Source organism: Vipera ursinii, assembly GCF_947247035.1.
Source record: "Vipera ursinii genome assembly, chromosome: 5".
NCBI lineage: Eukaryota > Metazoa > Chordata > Lepidosauria > Squamata > Viperidae > Vipera > Vipera ursinii.
Window position 1 is genome coordinate 54,044,677 of NC_139518.1, and position 22,368 is coordinate 54,067,044.

Consider the following 22,368-nt stretch of genomic DNA (forward strand, 5'->3'; position numbering starts at 1 on the left):
CCCCAAGTATTGTTTTAGAAAATACCACAAGATCTTCAACATGTGTAAAATTTTGTCAATAATTGTTCCCAACATATCCTCTGTTTTGCAAACTGTGTGTTTGTGACAAGTTTTATCATCAGGCATAACCAAACCCATGTTCACTGTATTAACACTAGGGAATAAAGAAAAACAAATATCCAAACAATAGAGTAAGAATAAAGTTTAAAACTTTATTCATCTAGTTGGTATGAGTACAACAGCGATGTAGATTATTGTGACATTAGGGTGACATTTGCAAACAGCATGAAAAGCAACAGTGGCCATTTTGCAGACAAGCAGATTTAACTCTATGGACAGGCATTATTGGCTTTCTCTTTCAACAAAGGCTCTTAATCAGAGCTATTCCGTAACAGCAATAAAAAGGGGGAGAGGCAGGGGAAAAGGGAAATTCTGAAAAAGGCTTTTTCTCAGTTCTGAAAATCGGCTGATTATGGGAAGAATGGATAAATTTAAACCTTGAGATTTTAAGCAAAATATAATTAGTCATGTTCCTAAAAATCAGAAATATGGCTTCATCACTATAACGATTGTCAGTAATTTAAACTACTTTATAGCAAACACTGCTATTAACAATACACAGTATAGTCGAATAAGCAGGTTCTTCTGTAGGTGGCTGAGAAATAGCCTAATATTCCACCTTAGTATCTAATTCGACTGGCCTTGATTTGGGGTCAGAAGTTGGTATGCAAATTTAGTGTGCAAACTAGCACTCGTTGATAGGGCTAAAATCATGATAACAATAAAAATATTTTTCAATACTTTTATCTTTTCCACTCGTGGTTTACCAGATCCTTGAATCCCAAATCTGATAGCCTTAGATTTGGATGTATAGATTTTACATCCACATCTAAGACTTACAGCAAAACTTGTTTAATGGCTTTAGATAAAATCCTTTGGGAAACAAAGATCATGTTGGATTACAGTATTTTTACATATGGATGAATATCTCAAGAGTACCTCTTTCTTCCTTGTAGAAATCATTCTGCATGCTGAAAAAATATTTTAAAGATCTTTTTTTATGTTTCTTGACTTTATATTTGGAATTAAGCTTGCTTTGACAATCATGGAGCGCTATCACTGTTTTTCCAAACCAAGAAAGACATTCTTTTAACAGCTCTGTTTTAGGAAGCAACTTAGCACATGATAATTTCTTCATACTATATTTTTGATGCAGTTTTCCTGAAAGTGGGAAGATTGAATTGTAACATGAAAAAGGATGTGAACCAAAATATCCCTTTTTTTTAGTTGATTGCATTAAAAATGCAGAAGAAATGTACAATAGAAGAACGGGCATCATACAGTTAGACAAGCACCAATAAAATATCCTTCTGGAGATAATATTCTTCTCACATAGTTTTTGAATTTTTCTACCCAGCTCTACCAATGTAAGTAATTGAACAATACACATCACAAGTCCTTCATGATGACAATCTGCATTCTGCAGTGCTTCCACAGTATTCATTCTGCAATAGCCATGTGTTGCTTATTCATCTTTTGTTTGACATTAACTTGCATTTTCAAGAGATGTAGTTTTGCTGTGTGCAAAAACTTATCAAATAGTGGTGGTGAATTTGTACATCATTACAATGAAGTCCATCTACTTCACCACAGCTTTGGTATTACTCTTTCCATTAGAATACAACTGAATCGGTGTGTTTTTTTAAAAAAAAAAAATCTTAAAATTTGGGCTTAAATGTCTTTTTTGATACATATAGGGTTGGGGATGGCGATAGTGGTAAGTAGGTAGTTAGGTAATTGAATTATTTGTACAATAGCACTTTAAGTCATTAGCACATTTTCAAAATAATAGAGGGGAAAAAGCTCAGTCTTTCTAATCAGTTCCTTTTTAGCACCACATTAAATATGTTTGCTGGTTTTCTGGCCCTTTATATTTTTACTAAGACCCTTTTAACTCTTCTTTTATAAAATTAGTATAATTGGGAAGTAGTCTCTAAAATAAATTGTACTTCCTCACAAAATAAATACAGGTGCTCCTTGAGTTACAACAGTTGATTTAGTAACCGTTCAAAGTTACAACAGCACTGAAAAAAGTCACTTATGATCTTTTCCCCCCACTTATGACCATTGCAGCATTCGGATGCTTGGTAAACTAATTCATATTTATAATGGTTGCAGTGTCCTGGCAAAACTCACTTAACAAATGTCTTGTTTAACAACAGAAATTTTGAGCTCAATTATGTTGTAAGTCGAGGACTACCTGTAACACATTTTCAAAAAAATGATCTGTCCATAATTGCAAAGCTTTATTACAAAAGTATGTCATGCTTACATGTTAGCAAATAATAGTGGAACACACGTAACAACGTTCATTTTCATCCTGAAATTGTAGAAACCCAATTACAATGTCGTTTTGCATCAGAAGAACCAAATTAATGATGAATAATGCTAGGAATTGTAAGTTTTCATTTGTGATCATGCACTTTTCTGGAATTAATTGCCCAATTATGAATTCATCTGCATTTTTACAGTAAACCACCCCCCCATTTTTGTTTCAGGATATAAGAGAGTTTGCAAAACATTGGAATGATGTCTTAACTAGCCATTTATCTTAAAGGAAAAGGTCTATTTACAGGGAATATCTTACTTTCTAAAAAAGTAAAACGTTATCATTGCTCTTGGAATAATATGCATGGAAACTGAAAATATAGAATTCAGGTTTTGTTGAGTCAAAATTGATTGGCTAATCAAGAATGGGGAGGGAACACTGGGCTTTGCAGTTGGAACCAATACATGATTGGCTTCCCAGTCAATTTGAAGCATACATGGAATGATTTCAAATAGCAGCTGTGCTGTAGGTTACACCTTTTACTTCTCAGCATAGGAAATTCAATTGAAGAATAAAAGGCAGTGGAGATTTCATTCTGTGAGAGGATGGGAAGCAACAATTCTAATTTTCAAGATATAAACATCCTGAATGAAAAAAAAAAGAGGATGTTGGCTAATTTAATGAACTGCAATCAGGAGGCACTGCTTTAATCCTTTTTGTGCACCAGATACAAATGTCTGTCCAGAGCTCGTTGTATAAAAGCACTGAACCAAGGACAAAAAAGTAGACAGGATGCCTAATCACAGAAGCCATTGATGTGCCATTGAAGCAATAGCCTGTCCAGGAAAGAGGCAGCTCAGATGGCTCTCTTCAACTGACTGGCTACCCGTCCAGAATTTGCTTTTGGGGCAAAGGCTCCATTTCTCTGATAAACAGCACGTTCCTTTGTAAATCACTCATCAAATTGTCCTCTTGGCTAAATTATAGCTAGTTTAATAGGCCAGCCAAATACATAATTACAGAAAATTACAGAAATCAAACACAACTACACACTGTCACTTTAAAGTTTCCTTGAGCCTTCTGACTCCTGCTACAATTTGTTTTAATTAATAATATTGCCAGAGATAATAGAATTAGAAAGATGAACACTGTCATGTGGCATGACTTGCCCCTTCCCTACTGTCCTAGCATATTTAATCTTGTAATTATCGGGTATCCTTCTCTCACTATTCCCCAACAAGTGCCCTTCAACTATTTTGGATTTTAATTTCTTGAATATTAAGCCAGAAACCCCTAATTCCAGGGTAGGATATTGGAGGACATGAGTTTGCAGGAACCTGTAAAGCAGGCTAAAGAAAAATTATTCTTGGCCAGGTGATAAATTCCCACAAACAATGACATTAGTATGGTCGTGCCACTCCTCCGCTTATTGTCAGGCCCAAGCCCAGTGATGGGACAGTGACATCCAATCATATCCAATCCTTTACTTGCTTACATTTGATCGACAGAATCTTGCCAAACGAGTAACTTTCTAAGGTACCAGACATATCCTGAGAGATTTTGGGGTGTGGTTACCCTAAATCTCTTCCCGCTCTCCCCCACCCAGCTCGGGACTGCACACTCTCTTGATTTGGGTGTCTCCTGGGAAAGCTCTGAGTTGAACATCTAATTACAGTGTGATGGGATGTTCAGCATTTGATGGAGTTAACATTTTACATGAATTCTGCCACACAATATTCTAAACCAGGGGTCAGCAACCTGAAACAGTGAAAGAGCCACTCGGAACCGGTTCCCTCACAAAAGGAAAAACTGGGAGCCGCAAAAAATGTGTGTGCATGCGCGTACATGCGTGCATGCGCAGAACAGGGTTTGACTGAAGAGTGGAGCCAAGGCGAGATATGCACCTACCCTGCATATTTGAATTGATTGAACTTTTTTAGTCCCACTTTTTTTTTGGACTGCACATGGCTGAGGACTGGGAGCCACAGGAGACGGCTGAAAGAGCCGCATGCGGCCCCGGAGCCACGGGTTGCAGACCTGTGTTCTAAACCATCTGTATTGATATGCTGAAAATCCTCTTTATCGTTTTGTATCAGGCTGCAAAAATCACTAAATGGCCGCAAATAAAACTCATCTCTCTTTGCTTCCACATACTGATCCTCCGGATTTTCGCAAACCAGATCTGTTGTGGATTCAGATATGTCACTGCAATCCACTTAGGCTTAGCTCTTAAATGTAAGAGCAAAACATATTGCATGTCCTTCCTACATAAACCTTACAATAAGAATTGCTATCTAAACAGATGAAGAGACAAGGAATCTGTAGCCTTACAGATGTTGCTGAATAATATTACCAAGTGTTGCCCCCCCCCCAATTAATAATGGTATAGAAAGCAGGAATTGGGGTCTAGCAACATCTGGAAACCAACAGGTTCCTCATCTACGCTACACAGACTTACATGATGGCAAGCTTCATTTAATTTAGTGAATTTTTACTTCTAGATTAGTATAAACTATTGTATGTACATATATAGGATTACACTGAAAGCAGAAACTGCACATTAAAAGAGAAAAAGTAAAAATTGATATAGTGGCAGTCATCACTCAGGTAAAAAATTAATGTATCACTGCACCCTATTTTCAGCCAAAAATGGCTTCTGATTCTATCAAAGTAAATTTTATGTGTCCTTTATGGAAAATACACAATCTACCAAGCAACTTAGGTAGACAAGCCAGGTCATACAATATCCTCTAAAAAAAAAAGGGCTACATGTAGTTGAGCGGTTCATTTGATTCAGAAATTGCCCAAGGTAAAAGTTTTTTCCCCCCAGGCACTGATAGTAAATAAAAAGAAAAAAAACCCTATTTGCAACTGTGTATAGTAAAATAACACAAAATTCAAGTCTTCTTATATGAATAATGAGTGATTACATGAAGAAAATCAAATTAAACATAGTTTAACATGACATACTGTGCAATATTATCAGTGCATACAAGAAAATAGCTTGAACGGTCACTGTGTAGCAGCAAAATCACTCTGTATAATAGTTAAAATATAATAATAAAATTTCAGAATTCACAATTCCAGTAGACATTTTAAAAAATTCAAATGTAACCTTTGCAGCGGGATGGTATTAAGTGTATGAAAAATGCTGTTCCAATCCTGGAACAGGCTATGTAGAGAACTTTGAGAGTGTCCAATCTTTTGACTTGCTTGGCATTAGTTGTTCTCACAAAAGACTTTTCAATCTTCAGTTCCACAGTAAGGATAGTAAGGACTTTCTAGGACATTTACACTAGATCCTATGAAAGATGAACCTGTATCGGATTCTACAACTTTATGAAAGGAAAACTGGAGAACGTCAGAGTTTAAACATGGCTATGTGCCTTTTGGTTAATCACAATAAGATATTGCCTTAGTACAGACCTTTTTTTTCCTGGACCAACGTGATTAATATTGTTTACTTTAACATGAAAAGGAACAACATCAATACATTGGCCCACACAGTGCTTCTTTTCAAGCACAATCAAGCAATGCATGACCACACTATGTCACAGTGTTTTTCACACAGCAAAGGTCACATCTAAATTAAACCTAAGATTGCATGACACTATGGCTTACATTTAACATGACAGTTGAAATAACTCCTTCATAATTAAACCAAGAAACTGATTTTTGGTTTACGTGCTTGCTTTTCTTGTTAATTTTCAACCGAGTGGTTTAAAGCAAAAAATTATATTCAGTTAATGCAGGAAAAGACAACAAAACACGGCAATTTACTACTAGATATGTGCATGTGCAAGCTGGGAGCTTGTTCTCAAAAAATTTGGCCAGTATGCAGCACAGTATAATACCTCTGTTCAGCAGCCTATTTTATTGATGGGTACTGTGGAAAGAATAAGCTGTTTGACAATAAGGCCAATTAACTGTAATAGCTGTGCCCAGAGGATAAATATATTACACAAGACTCCTTCCTTAACTATAGAATATATTCATTCATTGCTTGGAAAGTCCATGACCTCAAAATTGTGAGCTGTGCATCCTACGGGCACTTCCTGGGTCTTCTCAATTAGCATCCTCGACCTTTGAATAAAAGTCAAGGGAAAATGAGGAAGGCATAAGACTGAATATATATGCCATATAAAAAACTTCATGAGTGAAAACCATGACTGAGATTTGAACAAAGAACCTTTTCATGTCTCTGCCTATGACAAGCTTGACAGGCTACTGCACAATCTCAAGGCATTAGTATGTGCCTTTCTCAGATTGTCCCTTCTCTCCTCCCCACCTTCTTGAGCGTTTGCTCTCCAAAAAGGGTTTGGACTTGATTATAATACATTATCCTATTACATGATATCTTCTGTCTTCCGAGAAAGAAGAATTCAGAAGAGTTTGGCTTTCTTCTTCATATCGTTGCGTCTCCAGAGAGGTAACTTATCAAATTCCTGTATCGTCATGCCAAATATTTCTTGAAAAACCTCAGGTGCTAAATGACGCTAAAGAAAGACAAGGCAGAAGTACATCATCATTCAAGTAGTAGAAACAGGCAATCTAGATATCACAGCATTACCCTAAGTGTATTAGATCTAATGAACCAGGTCTAATACTGTATGAATTCCTGAGCAGTGGATAAAGGCCAGTGTCCTATAGCACCAGGTGGCCTTTTTGGCTGGCTTAAATCTGGTACATTAGATCAGGCATGTCAAACTTGTGATGTCACGTGACGTTGCACGACATATCGTGACTTCTTCCCCATTGCCAGCAAGGGGTGGGTGCAGTTTCAGCATGATGCTTGCAGCCCACGGGCTGGCAGTTTAACATGCCTGCATTAGATTGATGGTGGAGGGGACTAAAAAATTGGACCCTATCTACTCTGTTGACATCATTATAGCATATGACTGAAAACAGTTTTACAGTTTTTTTAGAGTATAACCTTGAGGAAAAATGTGGCTGTACACTATAATACGTGTGGTTACTCTTACAATTTGGTTATGCTCTATTAGTTTTGAAAATTTTAGTTGTGACAAGAATTTCTGAATCAGTCAGAATTATATCATAAATCATAGATTCATACCTATTTTCTGATTTGATAACTGCTTGCTTTTATAAAAAAGCTGGCTTGCACTGTAATCTGTGGTTTTATGCTTTAACACAATCGAGTTTGCTGAATTGATTTTTATGCCATGGTTGCTTAATGCAGTCAATGAATCTAAGTTCAAGTTTCAAGGTACTGATATTAAGACATGCTGCTTATTCATGGAATGTCACTTTTGTATAAATAATGAAGCTTATTTCAGTTCCGATTCTATACACATTTACTTCAGAAAGGATCACTCAACTCAGTAAAGCTTATTTCTGAGCAGGCATGCATGGATTGAGTTCGCTTTGTATGGGTGAAGCAGTTAGTTCAGATTAATGCATTATCTTGTAAGGTTATGAATAATGAGCAATCCATATCTTTACAAAACTTCCTTCTAATGCCAAACCAGACACCTGGTTCTTACCTCCAACCTGGTTCTATCCACTTCTCTTAGAATTTTATTTCGCCCTCTGTTGGTGACCATGAGTACTTCATAAGGAAATATCTGTTAACCATATAGAAGAGGCCTTTATGTAGAATTTATTAAATGCCACAAATAGACATTAAATTCACAATGTGAGCATTGTCAAAAGACAGCTGCAAGTTCATTACATGGCTGTTTTAAGTATGGGTATGCAAAGTGCAGTCTTTTGTATGCTTCCTTGGAATATTTGTTACTGAACAATGAAGTCTCATAATTATAAAGATGTCCCCATGCATGCACACATACTCTCTTTCCCCTTGATGAGTTCATAGATAATGCTTACTATCTTCTTTCTTTTACAGATCACTATTGATTTGCCTTTATCTTCTTAGCGTATGCACTCACAAGCAAACTGTTAAAAAGTTATTTCAGTGGCCATCCCTTGGCTTATATTTGTCCTGTTCATTTCTCTTTTTAAGTTAAACTAAAGTTACTTTCTACATACTCACTTAGTCACCATACCACCACCCTATTAAGCTAGTTATAGCATCTTGTGCAGGAACCTTGAGTTTTAAAAAAATAAATATTAGAGACTAAAAATCAGGAATATATAAACAAGCTATAAGGCTGCATTAACATATTGTGCCAAACCAGAATGTGATTTGTTTGCGTTTGGCTTATTTGTTTGAAGTCAGATGATAGGTGAACTCATTGTGACAATGGAAGACTTGTATATATACTCTCTGAAGATTTCAACTAAATATACTCAGAGATAAGTGTACATACTTTGCAGCCTCGTATTGCCTTAATTTTCCCATGACTATGTCTCTACAATCCCAAGTTAGGGCTGCGTGTGTTAAAACTACAATGACCAGGACACTGTACATCCTGAACATATTTCTTAAGAACTAACCTGATATCCTGTATCAGTGACTCTTAACCAATGAGTAACAAAAAAGAGTTTCCAGGAAGACTGTCTGAAAAACACTGTGGCTAAACAACGTTGGTTTATGGCCATGAATATCTATTATCTCTCTATATATGTATCTGCTTTTTTATTTATGTCACTCTGGTTTTGTGTGGAGGGGGGAGAAACAATAAGGGAAGTGGTTCTTTCTCACTGTGTATATCTCAGTTCAAACTTGTTCCTCCTCGCATCCTCAAACAGCCTCCTTCCTCTTTTCTATACTACATCAAAAATAATGAGCTGTATAGAAGAAATTAGCAATTCTTTTAGAGTTATAAGGAAAAGAAAATGCACAACCTTAATTAGTCTGGTTTTGAAAATGGCCTTTCACGTAACAACCCTTTCCTGCACATACACTTTGGATTGCTTTGAATATCCTATTTTGAATCATGTGATTCTGGGAATAAATCTCATTGAATTACTAGAATTTACTTCTGAATAAAAATGTATACAATGGGATCGCAATCAGAACATCTGCTTTCCATTTTATTTTGTGCACACAAATGAATGAATTCATCCCTGCTGTACTCTGCTGATTTATTGCAATTAATGCTGTTAGGTTACTAGTGTGGCTAGCTGATTTCCCATGATTGTTAAGATTTATTTGTTTTAGGTCTACCTAGAATACTGCCATCCAGTTTCCTATATATTAAATTTCTTATCCTATGTTCTCACTTCAAATAAAGGGGATGCCCTACTGTCCCGAAAGAGAGTATTGGCATATAAATAAACAAATTAAAAAGTGGATACCACAACATTTTTAATAGCATCTATCATTCAAAAAAATTACCCTTCATTGTTGTGAACCACAATGAATAAGATCAGCACTTGCCTTTGGTTCCAACATGTTAGGCATAGAAACTCCTCTGTCCATTCGCATTGCAGGGACATGACCATCTGGGTGAAACTGTATCAGAAGCAGGTAGGTATCAAACACATAGATTACATCCTTATTTACAAACCCACACAAATAGAGTAAAGGTATGCATGCTAAGTATGCACATTAATTTATACTAATGAAAACTTTTTGGTCATAAGAAAGACAAACTACTGGATCAGTTTTAAAAATATCAAGCATACTATATTTAGGGCCTAACTTCTTTAAAAATTTAGTAGCTTCTGCTTATCTAGAATATTCATACATCATTATTCAGGGAATCAGGAATGTCCCACAGAATGATTCATTGTTTTAGTTCCAGCTATTATCTTTACAATATTTGGTTGCTTTCCAGTTGTACTAAAGCAATTAATCCTTTTTAACAAATATTTTTTTTAATTTCTTCTACATCATTAAAGTGTTTTCTGTAACTAATGTATAGATATTTCCATAACAGTAATATTGAAACATGTAAAGAGAAGGGTTATATTTAAGAAATAACACTACATTTTTAATGAGCCATCTTATACAGCCCATGTGCCTGTTTTGTATAAAATACATTATCAGTTTTTTATTCCATGATCACAATAAAATATAAACAAGACAGAAAATCATCTGGAGAAGAACAAAGATATAATTATAGAATAAGCAGAATTATATTTGGACTTTCTTTGGATAGTACCAAAGTGGTCAGGAGAAATCAATCAATGAGAGAACTGTCACCGATTGCTTCTTTGACAATCTTAGAAATGTTTGCGATTAAAAAATCTCAAAACAGACAATAAAACACTTTTTCCCTTAGGGTCATATTTATATCATTAATAATAAAACAAGCAAATTAACAAGTTTCAAGAAATTCCTCTAAGATCTGAATAATGTAGTTGGTGCACTGTTGATGAATTTGTTTTTGTTACTTGATGGATGAAAATCTTTACCAACCTGGTAATCTGAAAAGGGATATATGGAGAGAAGACACATAATTAGGATAAGATACATTCTGAACAAAAGTTTTAAACCTCAAGAGTCTTTCCTAAAACTTATCAACCCAAAATACATATATTTTCTGCCTTCTTAAATTTTAATTTCATTTTTACAACATCCTCTTCAATATATTGTTGAACCATCCCCTCCACCCTTTTTTTCAACCAATGGCAAGTGTACCTATATTTCAAGATTAAATATGGTATCCAAAAGCTGTATGTGAAAGATGACCTTATGTATTACTATAAAAACACAACAGAAAGCATAAGTGCTGAAAATAACTAAAAAACCACCTACAGCCCAAACCTCACACTCTATTTCCTTTACAAACTTACCTCGAATTGAACTGCTCACATCCCCATAACTGTTGTATTGACCAAAGTCTGTGGACATCGGCTATATGTATGTATATATAAATATATATTAAAAAAATGAACAGGTAACTCACATTATCTGTACATTGAATTTCAGTAAAAAGATCAGCACAAAAGCCATGTAAAATATGTCAATAATACTCTTTTATTTTTATTTATTTTTTAGCCTTTTTTACCTCCCCCTTTTATTATTTTTATAAATAACTGAAGGTGGCAAATAACCAATACTTCTTTCATCTCCTGTTTTTCCCACAACCCTGTGAGATGGGTTATGCCGACAGAGCTGATTGGTCCAAAGTCACCCAGACAGCTGTCATTGCTAAGGTAGAACTAGAACTCAGTCTCCTGATTTCTAGCTTAATGCCTTAACCACTAGATCAAACTGCCTTTTATCTGGGAGTATCCAGGACATTCATAAAAAGTGCATATAAAACTGACAGTGGTACAGGAGGAATGTTGTTGTACTCTATGCCTATAAAGCTATATGAAATATATATACTAAGGGTGAGAAAGAGCGGAAATCTTTGGTCTAAAACAGTAGATTATGACCCTTTAAAATGTCCATTTTTATCAATAATTTATTGCCACATTTTTCATTGAGAGGAGCATTTTTAGATTTGTTGCATTTCTGCCTATGGAGCCAGAATATCTTGTTGCATTTCTGCCTATGGAGCCAGAATATCTTGTACCAGCTTAATATAGACACTAGTGACAGATATGGAGAAATTACTATTTTGTACTTATTACATAGTATGATAAAATCCACTAACAGTTAAAAAAAGTTATGCAATATTTGATTATCATTCTTGGGTTTCCTGTCTGACTTATAGTATCTGGACATTCTGGCCTTACATAGATTCTTTTGATTAAGCCCCGTCCCCCAGGTGAAGTGGCCTTAGTAACTGCCCTTTCCTTCCCAACACACTTAAGAAGCCTGAAAGTACAGTTTGAAGCGGAAATATGGCAGACTGGAAGAAATACAGGTAGAAGGCTAAGTAAGAATTTTGTACTGTTGATATAATATTTCTATTTTGTTCTTCTAATTTTATTTTTATTCTATTTTTAACATTTCTGAATTATATTATTTTTACCATTTTTGTTTTAAACTGTATTTTTTAACAAACATGTCCTAAAGAACTTTAATCAACTGTAATTTTAGTGTTATTCAACATAAAACGGTTTCAGTTATTTGGTCCTTAGAAACTCAAGAGAAATTTAAATTTAAAGTGTACTTTCTTGTATGGAAAGAATTGTCTGCTCACCCTGTGAAGTCCGTTTCGTCCATAGCCAGGCAGTGAAGAAGTTTTAGAAGCAGCTGCATGTAAAGCTAAGTGAGAAGAAGGAAACAATAATTATTAGGAAATAAAAATATATCATCAAAATCACAGCAACTTAGAATTAAAATTTTTGAAAGTATAAATTTGTGTCTGTATGAAGTTTTTAGGCAATCATTTTATCTTGATTTTGTCCAGTAAGTGAAATTTGGAATGAAATTTTCAATTCCTCTCTGATTTTACACAGATGGATTTTAACTGTCTACAACTCACTCTACATATTACATAGCAACAATTTCTTGCTAGTCATATTTTATGGTCATGGTTTAGCACAATGTCAAATTCTGAGTCTTTGATTCAAATCACTTAAAACATACTTTCTTCTACTAATTTATTTTCTTGCACACACTAAATAAGCAAAATGCTGCTCTTCTGTCAGTAGTTATTTACAAGTCAGGATTATTACTGTTTTCATAGGATGAAAATCGGAGGCAGAGTCTGAGGTTAAAAAAAATAACTTGTTTAAAGCAATCTACTAAATTTATGTCTCAGATTAATCTTGAATAGGCTGCTCTCTGTAATCATACACAAAGACACATTTGTATACCCAAAAGTGAGTCATTTTTATAGACTGTTGCCTGGAAGTAAGTGATTTGATGCAGACAGATAGAATGAAAGCTATAATCATCCTTGTCCTTCTTTAGGTCTGTTACTATCATGGCCCTAGTAAAGGTAAAGGTAAAGGTTCCCCCGCACATGCGTGCTAGTCGTTTCCGACTCTAGGGGCCGGTGCTCATCTCTGTTTCAAAGCTGAAGAGCCAGCGCTTGTCCGAGGACATCTCCGTGGTCATGTGGCCGGCATGACTAGATGCCAAACGCGCACGGAACGCTGTTACCTTCCCACCGTAGTGGTCCCTATTTTTCTACTTGCATTTTTACGTGCTTTCGAACTGCTAGGTTGGCAGAAGCTGGGACGAGTAACAGGTGCTCACTCTGTTACACGGCACTCAGGATTCGACCCGCCAAACTGCCGACCTTCTGATCAACAGGCTCAGCGTCCTAACCCACTGAGCCACCGTGTCCCTATGGCCCTAGTACAAGTATATATATTTAAAATATATTTTGGAGTTCTGGAAAACAAATGAAAAGCTCAAAAAGTATAAGGAAAATATATGCACGGAAGCATGTATCTCATATACAAAATTCCTATAAGCAAACAGTAATTGTATCTTTGCTTTCTCTTTGGAAATATCAATTTATCCCAAACACCTGTGTGATGATATTGCTATCACCAAGGTATTCTGAATGCATTGCCTTACTCATTGAGGCCGATTTCCTTTCCTAATCTAAAAGACTATGAGAATCAACAAGTCAAATGTTGCTTTCTTAATCATTCTTCATGAATTACTTACTGGCTTTTTATAGATACCCATATAAGTTGCATGAGAGCAATCCTCTCATAAAGATGGCCACAGTCTTTTCTCTCTAAACTAAATACTCATTTTAAAATGAGATGCATGAACTGTCTAATATTTATTTTATATGAAGAGGTAGTAAAATTCTATGCTTCTGTACATCATATAAATACAAAATCAGTCTTCCTAAAGCTGTTGTGAGAGTACATACAGTATGTTACCATATGCAATGTCTGCAATGATTAGCTATACAATTCCCTGTAACAATTCCCTAACTATAGCCATCTCACAAACATGGAGAAATTTTGGTGCATGTTCTTCAAAACATCCATATAAGAGCTCTGAATGATGCAGGAAAAATAGCTTCTGACTGGTGGCAAATATATAGTTAATACTGGAAGTATTTATCCTATTAACTGAATCAATAAAAGCTTTTCATCAGGGATTATCAAAGCAGGAAGTTTTCATGTCATTGTAACTATAAAAGGAACGCAGTTCTATTATAGGCATTTCTTTTTCTGGATTTGTTCAGTAGATGCTGAGAAATGTCCATTTGGAATCTTTCTTCATTTAAAAACATCCGATAACACTTTGTGAGAAATAACTAGAGTTATAATGTAGACAATAAACACATCAGAGGAAAAGCTACTTCCTTGTTATTATTTAGAGGTCATGTTTTGCATTATCAGAAACAGAACTGCAATAATTAGATGAGAACCAGCCATAATATCAACTTTTTATAGTACAACTCTATACAGATCTATTAAAAACTAAATCTCATTGAAGTCAATTGGCTCAACTGTCAGCTATGTGAATACAGTAGAGGACTGTAGTCCTAGTTCATCATGTCCCATAATCCTTTATAGTTTTCTAATTTTGCTGCTTACATGAATTAACTGGAGAGTCATAACATCTGCTGGCAAGCAACGACTTTTCCTTTTCCATCTCTTCTTTTAGTATCAATTGCCCCAGGCCTGAGTTTAGCTGCAGATGAGAATTTCGAGGAAAAAGTAAGTTAGTGAAAAAAATTCCCATCATGCAGATTTTGGCACAGAGAGAGAATTAAATTAAGATGACAGGCACCTTCATTAACTGTTCCTCCTGCAGCTGCCGGCGCCTCTGAAGTTCTTCAAGGTCTTCGTCTCTGCCAGTGGACCGGCGGCGCATATCAGAACCTACTTCCATAAGCCACAGTAAAAAGAACCTCTTATTTCAGTATAGGTAATAATCAATATATTTCTTCTGAGCTGATTGTTGAAGAACTTAACTAAATACTTAAGTAAATACCTAAATAATCTACCAATTCTATCTCAAAACAGTCTTATTAAGATAATCTGGCTCTGAATTAAATAATCTATTTTTGTACATAAAACCATTTTGATGATTAAGTGCATAATGTTATGTAATGGAGAGTGTTACAGAGTATACAACATAATTAGTAACATTTTGATTAATATTGACCATTTTGTTGAGTAAGGGGAATGTGTTGAGAAAAAATGTCTATCTTGGAGGCCAGGCTTGTAGAAAGATTTTTGTCACATCTATTACTCTGGTGAAAATACTGTATTTCCAATATTAGAATCATAATTTGGCCCACAATATTTTATTTCTTTGTTTATTAAAAACCTTATTTTTAATAGTTCATTAAAAATATTTTAGGAACTAAAATATCTTTGGTGTCAAATGCTAAATTATTCTGAGAGGTTAGGGTAACCATTCCTTTTCTTTTTGAGAAGTATACATCCTTAGTTGCTGACATAATTCCTCTTACTTTTAGTTATAGTAAAATCAATATATGATTTTGACAATCTCAGTCTTTTATAATAACTGTACTGACTTCATATATTGAACTGTGGTCAAAGTTGGTCAATTCAGAATAATTTGCTTTATGACAAGGAGCAGCAATTGATCTCTTCTCAAGTTATTCTACCTAATTCCAAACTCAATCAAATTATTGTGACATAAAAGACAGAAGATTCTACAATTGGCTTTTTATCATCTTTGGATTTTATTTTAAAAAATAGTAATTTAAATAATTATGCACATACTTTGCTTTTGTGACATCCCAAATCTGATTCCTGAGACAAACATGATGGCAAGCTACACATTGCAGATAATATTTTTTTAATCACCCTTTATTATCTTGATACTACTTTCTGTCCTATTCCTTTATCATTTTAACTAATGTAAATAAATGGTAATGAAATTCAGTGTGGTTTAGTGATTAAGACATCAGGCTAGAAACTGGGACACTACGAGTTCTGCCTTAGAGTTCTGCATAAAGCCAGTGGGTGACCTTGAGCCCGTCATTTTCTCTCAGCCCTAGGAAGGAAGCAATGGCAAACCACTTCTCAAAAATCTTGCCAAGAAAACTGCAAATCCAAGCAATCTCCAAGAACTGGACACAATTGAATAGAAGAAAAAAAAATCAGCCCTATCTAATAATTTTGTCCTCAGCTGTGGAATAACAGATATGCCCTAACCCATATTTAAATATTCAGATTTATAATAAATACTATGAAAGTAAAATATCACTGTTATTTTTTTTTCTTCCATTAAGTTGATATTTAATTCTAGCAGAAGAATGAATCTGGTCCATCAAAATAACCTCATATCAAATTCCTTAATCTCAACATGTCTCATTTTGAGTCTATACAGGTAGAACCCAACTCTAAGTGAACAAACTTAAACAATGTGTCATGGAACACATGGGGTCTAAAAATAATACTTAGAGAAATGAAACACAAATTGGAAAATAAAGTTAAGAACTTTAAAGCACAAAAATGATGCAATGGGGACATATAAGCTTTGCTACTTTAAATATTATACATGCTATTACTGTCCAACAACAAGCCAAAAGAGTCTGGTTTCAATATGTGGCAATGACTACACCGCACACCCATTCAAAGAACAGAAGAGGGATGGACTAGCCATGGGCTTGTACTTCAGTATTGGCAGTAGGCAATGAAGTGGGTTAAGGAATTCATTTAACTCTGTCTTTCAATGGCAGCATTCATAGCTCATGGCTGATCATTGCTTGCTTGAACAAATGAAGCAGAAGGTGAACAGAAGAATGCATGAGAAGGTATAATGCATTTGTAAGCTGGCCTAGCTGCTTCACTCTGTGTATCCTTAAGGAGTAATATCTGTATATGCCAGAGACAGCAAGTAGGTGAGTCAGACAAGTAAAGGAATAAGTAAATGTTGGTACCAAATCCCAACTCTGATGAACAGATGTAACCAGTGGACACTACCCACACTTTGGTAGTATCTTTTTTTAAAAACAAACAAACAAACAAACAAACTCCTGTGCTAAAACCCTTAAAAGATTCTGGGGAAGCCATCCAGAGAAAGGGACTTATAGGGAGAAGATTCCTGAAGCATCTCCTCTGTGATGTAGACTTTGGGGACTGAAATACCCACAGGTAATTCTGACGCCATCAAACTCTATAAAGTTTGTGACACTTCCCCCCACCACTCCAATATTAATTAGATACTTAGCATAACTCTGCTAAGAGATCAAGCACTCAGTGCAAAAATGTTCAACGCCCTCGTGAGAAGCTATGCAGCATTCATAGCAGCCTAAATGTACTTATTGATAGCAGGAAGCTGTGATGGGTTTTCACCCACATCACTTGTTTCATACCTACAGCCGCAAGTGAGGGAGGACCTGGCCAGTATTCTGTCTCAATCTTTGGAATCTCGTTGGGTGCTGGAGCATGGGCTGCTGGGAACTTGGAGGACTTGATGATATCATCGAAAGGCTTGATCTGGGCTGCCAGAGCAGCTGCATCTAGATGGTAATTAGGGGAACTTAAAACTAGCCAATTAAATTGCTTTGTTATGGCCTAAACTAATGCTATGGAACTATTGTACTCCAAATTCTCTTACAATCACATTTTTCACATTCCCTTTTAGTAAGAGATAAAGTCCCAATTTCTGTAATACGTAAAATCTTGACATTCCTGAGAACTGGTGCGTACAAATAAAGCATTAACACAAGAACCAAGGGGGCATTTCTCTTCTGGACTGAGCCTCATTCCCTCCTACACAATGTAAATGAGGTACGTAACAATAATTTAAAAGCTAATTCAGCCATACGTACTCCAGCCTGTCCCTCATCTTTTGTTTCATTCATTCATTCACTCATTCTTGAACATATTTATTCATTTAAATCAAATATTCTTTGGAAGAAACAAACTACTCATTCACAATGCCATGTAGGGTGGCATTATAAGAGAACATATAAGTACAGGGGAAAAGTGGAGTCCCTGGCAGAATTAGGTTCCTGACAAATTACCCATGCGGGAATGTAGCTCTTAACCAAATAGAGAAAGTCTCCCCAGTTGTGATTTCAATTATCTCTATTTGCCCTATTTAAAATAAAGTTACTTGTCATGCACAAGAAACCATAGGGACACTGATCAGAGCAGTATGTTTATTACCACTCACCTATTTACAAGAATCTTGCCAGATTATCTGCACTCGCTATAAAACTAGATAAATTCTCCATCACTTCCTCCCCTTCAGGGATTCCAGGCTAGCTAGTGTCTTAACTCCTTCCTCCTCCTCCATACTTCAGCTGAAGTTTCCACCACATCACTATACAGATGGGCCTTAACTTTTGACCATTCATGTAACAGAGGTTTGATGTTATGATGGCACTGAAAGTGACTGACCATCCCTTCTTGAAATTTCAACCACTGCATTATCCCCATGGTCACATGATCATGATGTGGGCGCTTGACAACTAGTTCACACATACAACAGTTGCAGTGATTGCTATTTGTGACCAGTTGGCTTCCAAGAAATAAACTCAATGGGGGAAACTGGATTCACTTAACAATGATGTGATTCATGTAATGACCATGTGATTTGTGTAATAATCACAATGGTTCATTTAACAACCAGGGTACAAATGGTCATAAAATTGGGTTTGGTCACATGATGACTCACTTAGGACAATTTGTTTAATGGCCGTTAAGTTATGACAGTATTGGAAAAAGTGACTTACAACTGGTCATTATACTAACAACCACTGCAGTGTCCCCAATCAAAATTTGGGCACTTAGCAACTGCATGTATTTCAAAATGTTTGCAGTTTCCCAGGACCAGGTGATTACCATTTGTAATTTTCGCACACATTTCAATTACCATTTGTGATCTTCCTAGAGGGGCTTCCAACAAGCAAAGTCAATGGGATTTGCTTAATGACACAATTACATAAATGGACTTTTAAAAACATGCAAAATGGCAATAAAGGCAATCAATTCAAAATATGGTGTCTGCAATTCTTCTGGACTACTACAACTTTTGTTTTCACCTTCTGTGAAAAGTTAAGAGTTGTTCAAAAATGAATTAAATTGAGCATTATTGTACAGGATTGTGGGAATGTTGTTATCTTGTTAGTGAATAATTATTTTTTTCACTGAACTTTCTCTTCAAAGCCCCACTATGCTTCAATTGTGCAAGTTGCTGACCATTTGCATATTCATTGAAATGACTGCAAAGAAAAAAGAGGTATTGCAAGAGAAACAAAATTCATGATTCCTGATTGTTCTGAAATCTTGATTTCTGGGACATCAAGACTTCTACTTCCATTTCTTTGCAGGCATGATGTGCTAAATGATGAATTTGAAAGATGAATTGCCAGCATGTTTTAATTCTTTCCCTTCTAGGTTTCTATGTACATAGAGCTACTGTCCAGTCTAGTTCTAATGGATAAAAAACAGCTACCTTGGCTCATTGTTTGACACTACAAAGGCATGATTTCAAACAATACTTACATATTGAAATGGATGAGTTCAGTGGTAAAATATTCACAAGTTAATGGGAGATGAGATGACATAATAAAATCATAAAGAAATAAAATAACATTAAGAAAAAATGAAATGACAGGGTTAAAATGTTAAAATAATATAACACTGTAATTACACAACATAATGATCAATATTTTCGTTCAAGCAAACAAATCTTCTTATATTCTATGTTCTGGAAGTTTTATTTTTTCTAGGAATTTGATTTGCCTTTAATCTTTTTATGGAATATTTATTTATGGAAACTTTATATTGGTCATTCCCTTTTAGGCTTAAATACCACTGATTAAACTGATATTCTCAGGACTCTCATTTTTGGTCTCTCTCTCTCTCAACTCTGGTAATGGAATAGATATTATTCTAGGCTCATTGTGAGTCAGAAAGCTACATCTTTCTTTCATTTACTTAGAATAAAGCTAGATTAGGTATTTTAGGTTTTCTATTTAATAGAATTTTCTAATAAAAATGTATTCTTTTTTCTAAAGAATTACTCTTTCTTTCTTTCTTATAGGCATATTCTGTTGTATATAGCTATTCCTATACATGGCATATGTACAAATATATTGCCTTTTGGGAGTTTAGATGACTTGGTGCTTGGCTTCAACATAGAAAAGAGATTCTTATTATAGTTTAAATTAGGTCAAGCACAGGAAGACACAGTAGGGACAAAATGCATTCGAATGCCAGTATTTTTTTTAAAACAAAGATGGTTTTGTTTCAAAGCTAATGCATATTATTAGATACCTTCCACACTGCTTTCCATAATGAATAATCTGTCATGGTCTTGGAAAAGGAGGAGAAAGAGGATGAGCCTATTATTTTTTAAAATATATATATATATAATTTCCCATGTTAAGAGGAACTGAAAGCCTTTAAAAATGTACCAGTATCAATGTGTGTGTACCAATGTAACAACACATTGTGTGTGTTTTGTGTGTGTATACACACTCACTCAAATCAGAGGAATGGTTCTGAAACTTGTTCAAGGCGTGTTTGAACTAGTTTGTTTTCTTAGATAATCTGTTTAGCCAAGTGAAGTTAAGAGATGAGTGTTCAGAAAGGAGAACCACAGGACACTCTTATGTCTTTTTAAGGCAATTGTTCCATGTGTTTCCAAACTGGCAACAAATGTGGTCCTTGGGGTCAAAACCCTCAGAAATGGGTGGCAATAAAATAAAATAAAATAAATTTAAATTAAACAAAAATATTATTTCCTGATTTAGAAATATAGCAATCAAAACTCTAACAGCAAAGAAATGTAAATGTAAACGCTTCTGAATTAGCCTGTAATATTTTAAGGTTTAGGCTGAGATTGTCCCTTCTTAATATTAATTGGCCAGAATCATCTCTAGAAATACAAAAATCAAGCTAATATGGAGATCAAGTTGTTGAACCAAGTTTTGTTCTGTTTAACCACAGAGTTTATTAAGTGATTATAGGACACTCATTGTAGGTCAACTCTAATGCCTGCTACACAGGTTTTATTGTGGAGATCAGGCATTTTCAGTTTCTGCGGCTGGTTTAAAAACAGCCTCTTATAATTTTTTTTTAAAAATATAAAGTTTGAAGTATTGAAATGAACACCAATGTACATATTTTATCTCAAAGGGGGTCCTGTGTAAAGAAATAACCATAAGGAATACATCTTCTGACGCAAATGACAAGCTAAAACAGAGAGGCATATTATGTAACCTATATCATTTAAATCTATTTTATTTACCTCAACACAGAGAAAGAAAAGAAAAAAGAAAAATTATATTAACTTTAAAAATAATAATCAATTAGTATTGTATGTAATACAATAATTGCAGAAGAATTTTATTGTTCATGTAAGTATTCAATAATTTGATTATCCCACTTTGAAGACAGAAAGAATAAAGTTTACCATGCTGTTTGTAGATAGGTGGTTTTCTATAAATATTGATCCCTTGATCTGTAAAAAAATAAAAATAAAGAGCAGAAAAATATAAACAATTTTACGTTTTCAATTATTACACAAGGAAGAGGAAAAGCAATCAAACATAAAATGAATGGATGTTCCAAACCAAGGTCTTGGCATACGAACTGAAAGACCATGACACCAAACTGCTAAGTGTCTTATGAAAGAAACGCACATTCACACAAACGTAGAAAACTATCACAGACACATGATAAGAAATTTTGACATATGACTGGCCACATGGGATTCCTAAAGGTAAACCTTTCTGTTTATATTCTTAGTGGGTTGTTAATTGGATAAACATTTTAGGGATAATAATGATGGTGCCTTGGGTGAAGACAAAAATAATTTGCACAGAACATAGCTCACCATATCAACCGGAAAACTTAGCCACAGAAGTTCTATTTGTTTTCCAACCACAGACATTAATGATGTGAATTTACATAAAGTTTCAGAACTTGCTTCTTAAGTTCCCTTCTGAAGTAGAGCTATTTTCTTCAAGACTATATGGCACTTCAAAAAATGTTTTTGCCATGTTACTTGGTCTGATCAGCTTATATCACAAAATAGTTGCTCACCTTTTCAGGATAATTTTTTGGCAGATCAGTATTTTCAAAGCTCCAAATTTTAATAGTTTTAAATAGGAGTGGTTTTTTAAAAAATGAGTTTGGCTATTTCAACTATTCTGCTGAAATATAGAAAAACAAGAATGCTAATAATTGCTGTAAGAGAGGATTCTTAGAAAATATGATCTAAAACCCAAATCATTTTTGAATTAAGACATTCTGTCATCTATGTTTACTCAACAGCCAGCAAAAAATGAAAATGCTATCCTGTTCATTTTATTATCACTCTTATACATACTTACACAGAAGTAAGCACCACTGGAGTT

The 22,368-nt window shown here is 34.9% G+C and overlaps 1 protein-coding gene across 4 annotated transcripts in view; it reads right to left on the reverse strand.

The window, feature by feature from the left end:
- Positions 1–229: 229 nt before the first annotated feature.
- Positions 230–22,368, reverse strand: part of ABLIM1 (actin binding LIM protein 1) — a 210,153-nt gene continuing 188,014 nt past the window's right edge. For 3 of the 4 annotated variants that reach the window (XM_083364404.1, XM_083364405.1, XM_083364403.1), the window contains exons 14-22: positions 21,423–21,470; positions 17,368–17,508; positions 14,805–14,899; positions 14,609–14,705; positions 12,295–12,359; positions 10,986–11,054; positions 9,633–9,707; positions 7,834–7,914; positions 230–6,825 (exon numbers count right to left, since the gene is read on the reverse strand). In XM_083364404.1, the coding sequence (XP_083220530.1) occupies positions 6,712–6,825; positions 7,834–7,914; positions 9,633–9,707; positions 10,986–11,054; positions 12,295–12,359; positions 14,609–14,705; positions 14,805–14,899; positions 17,368–17,508; positions 21,423–21,470 (785 nt within the window). In that variant the 3' untranslated portion in view covers positions 230–6,711. The remainder of the gene's footprint in view (positions 6,826–7,833; positions 7,915–9,632; positions 9,708–10,985; positions 11,055–12,294; positions 12,360–14,608; positions 14,706–14,804; positions 14,900–17,367; positions 17,509–21,422; positions 21,471–22,368) is intronic. The other variant, XM_083364406.1, reaches the window with a different exon arrangement.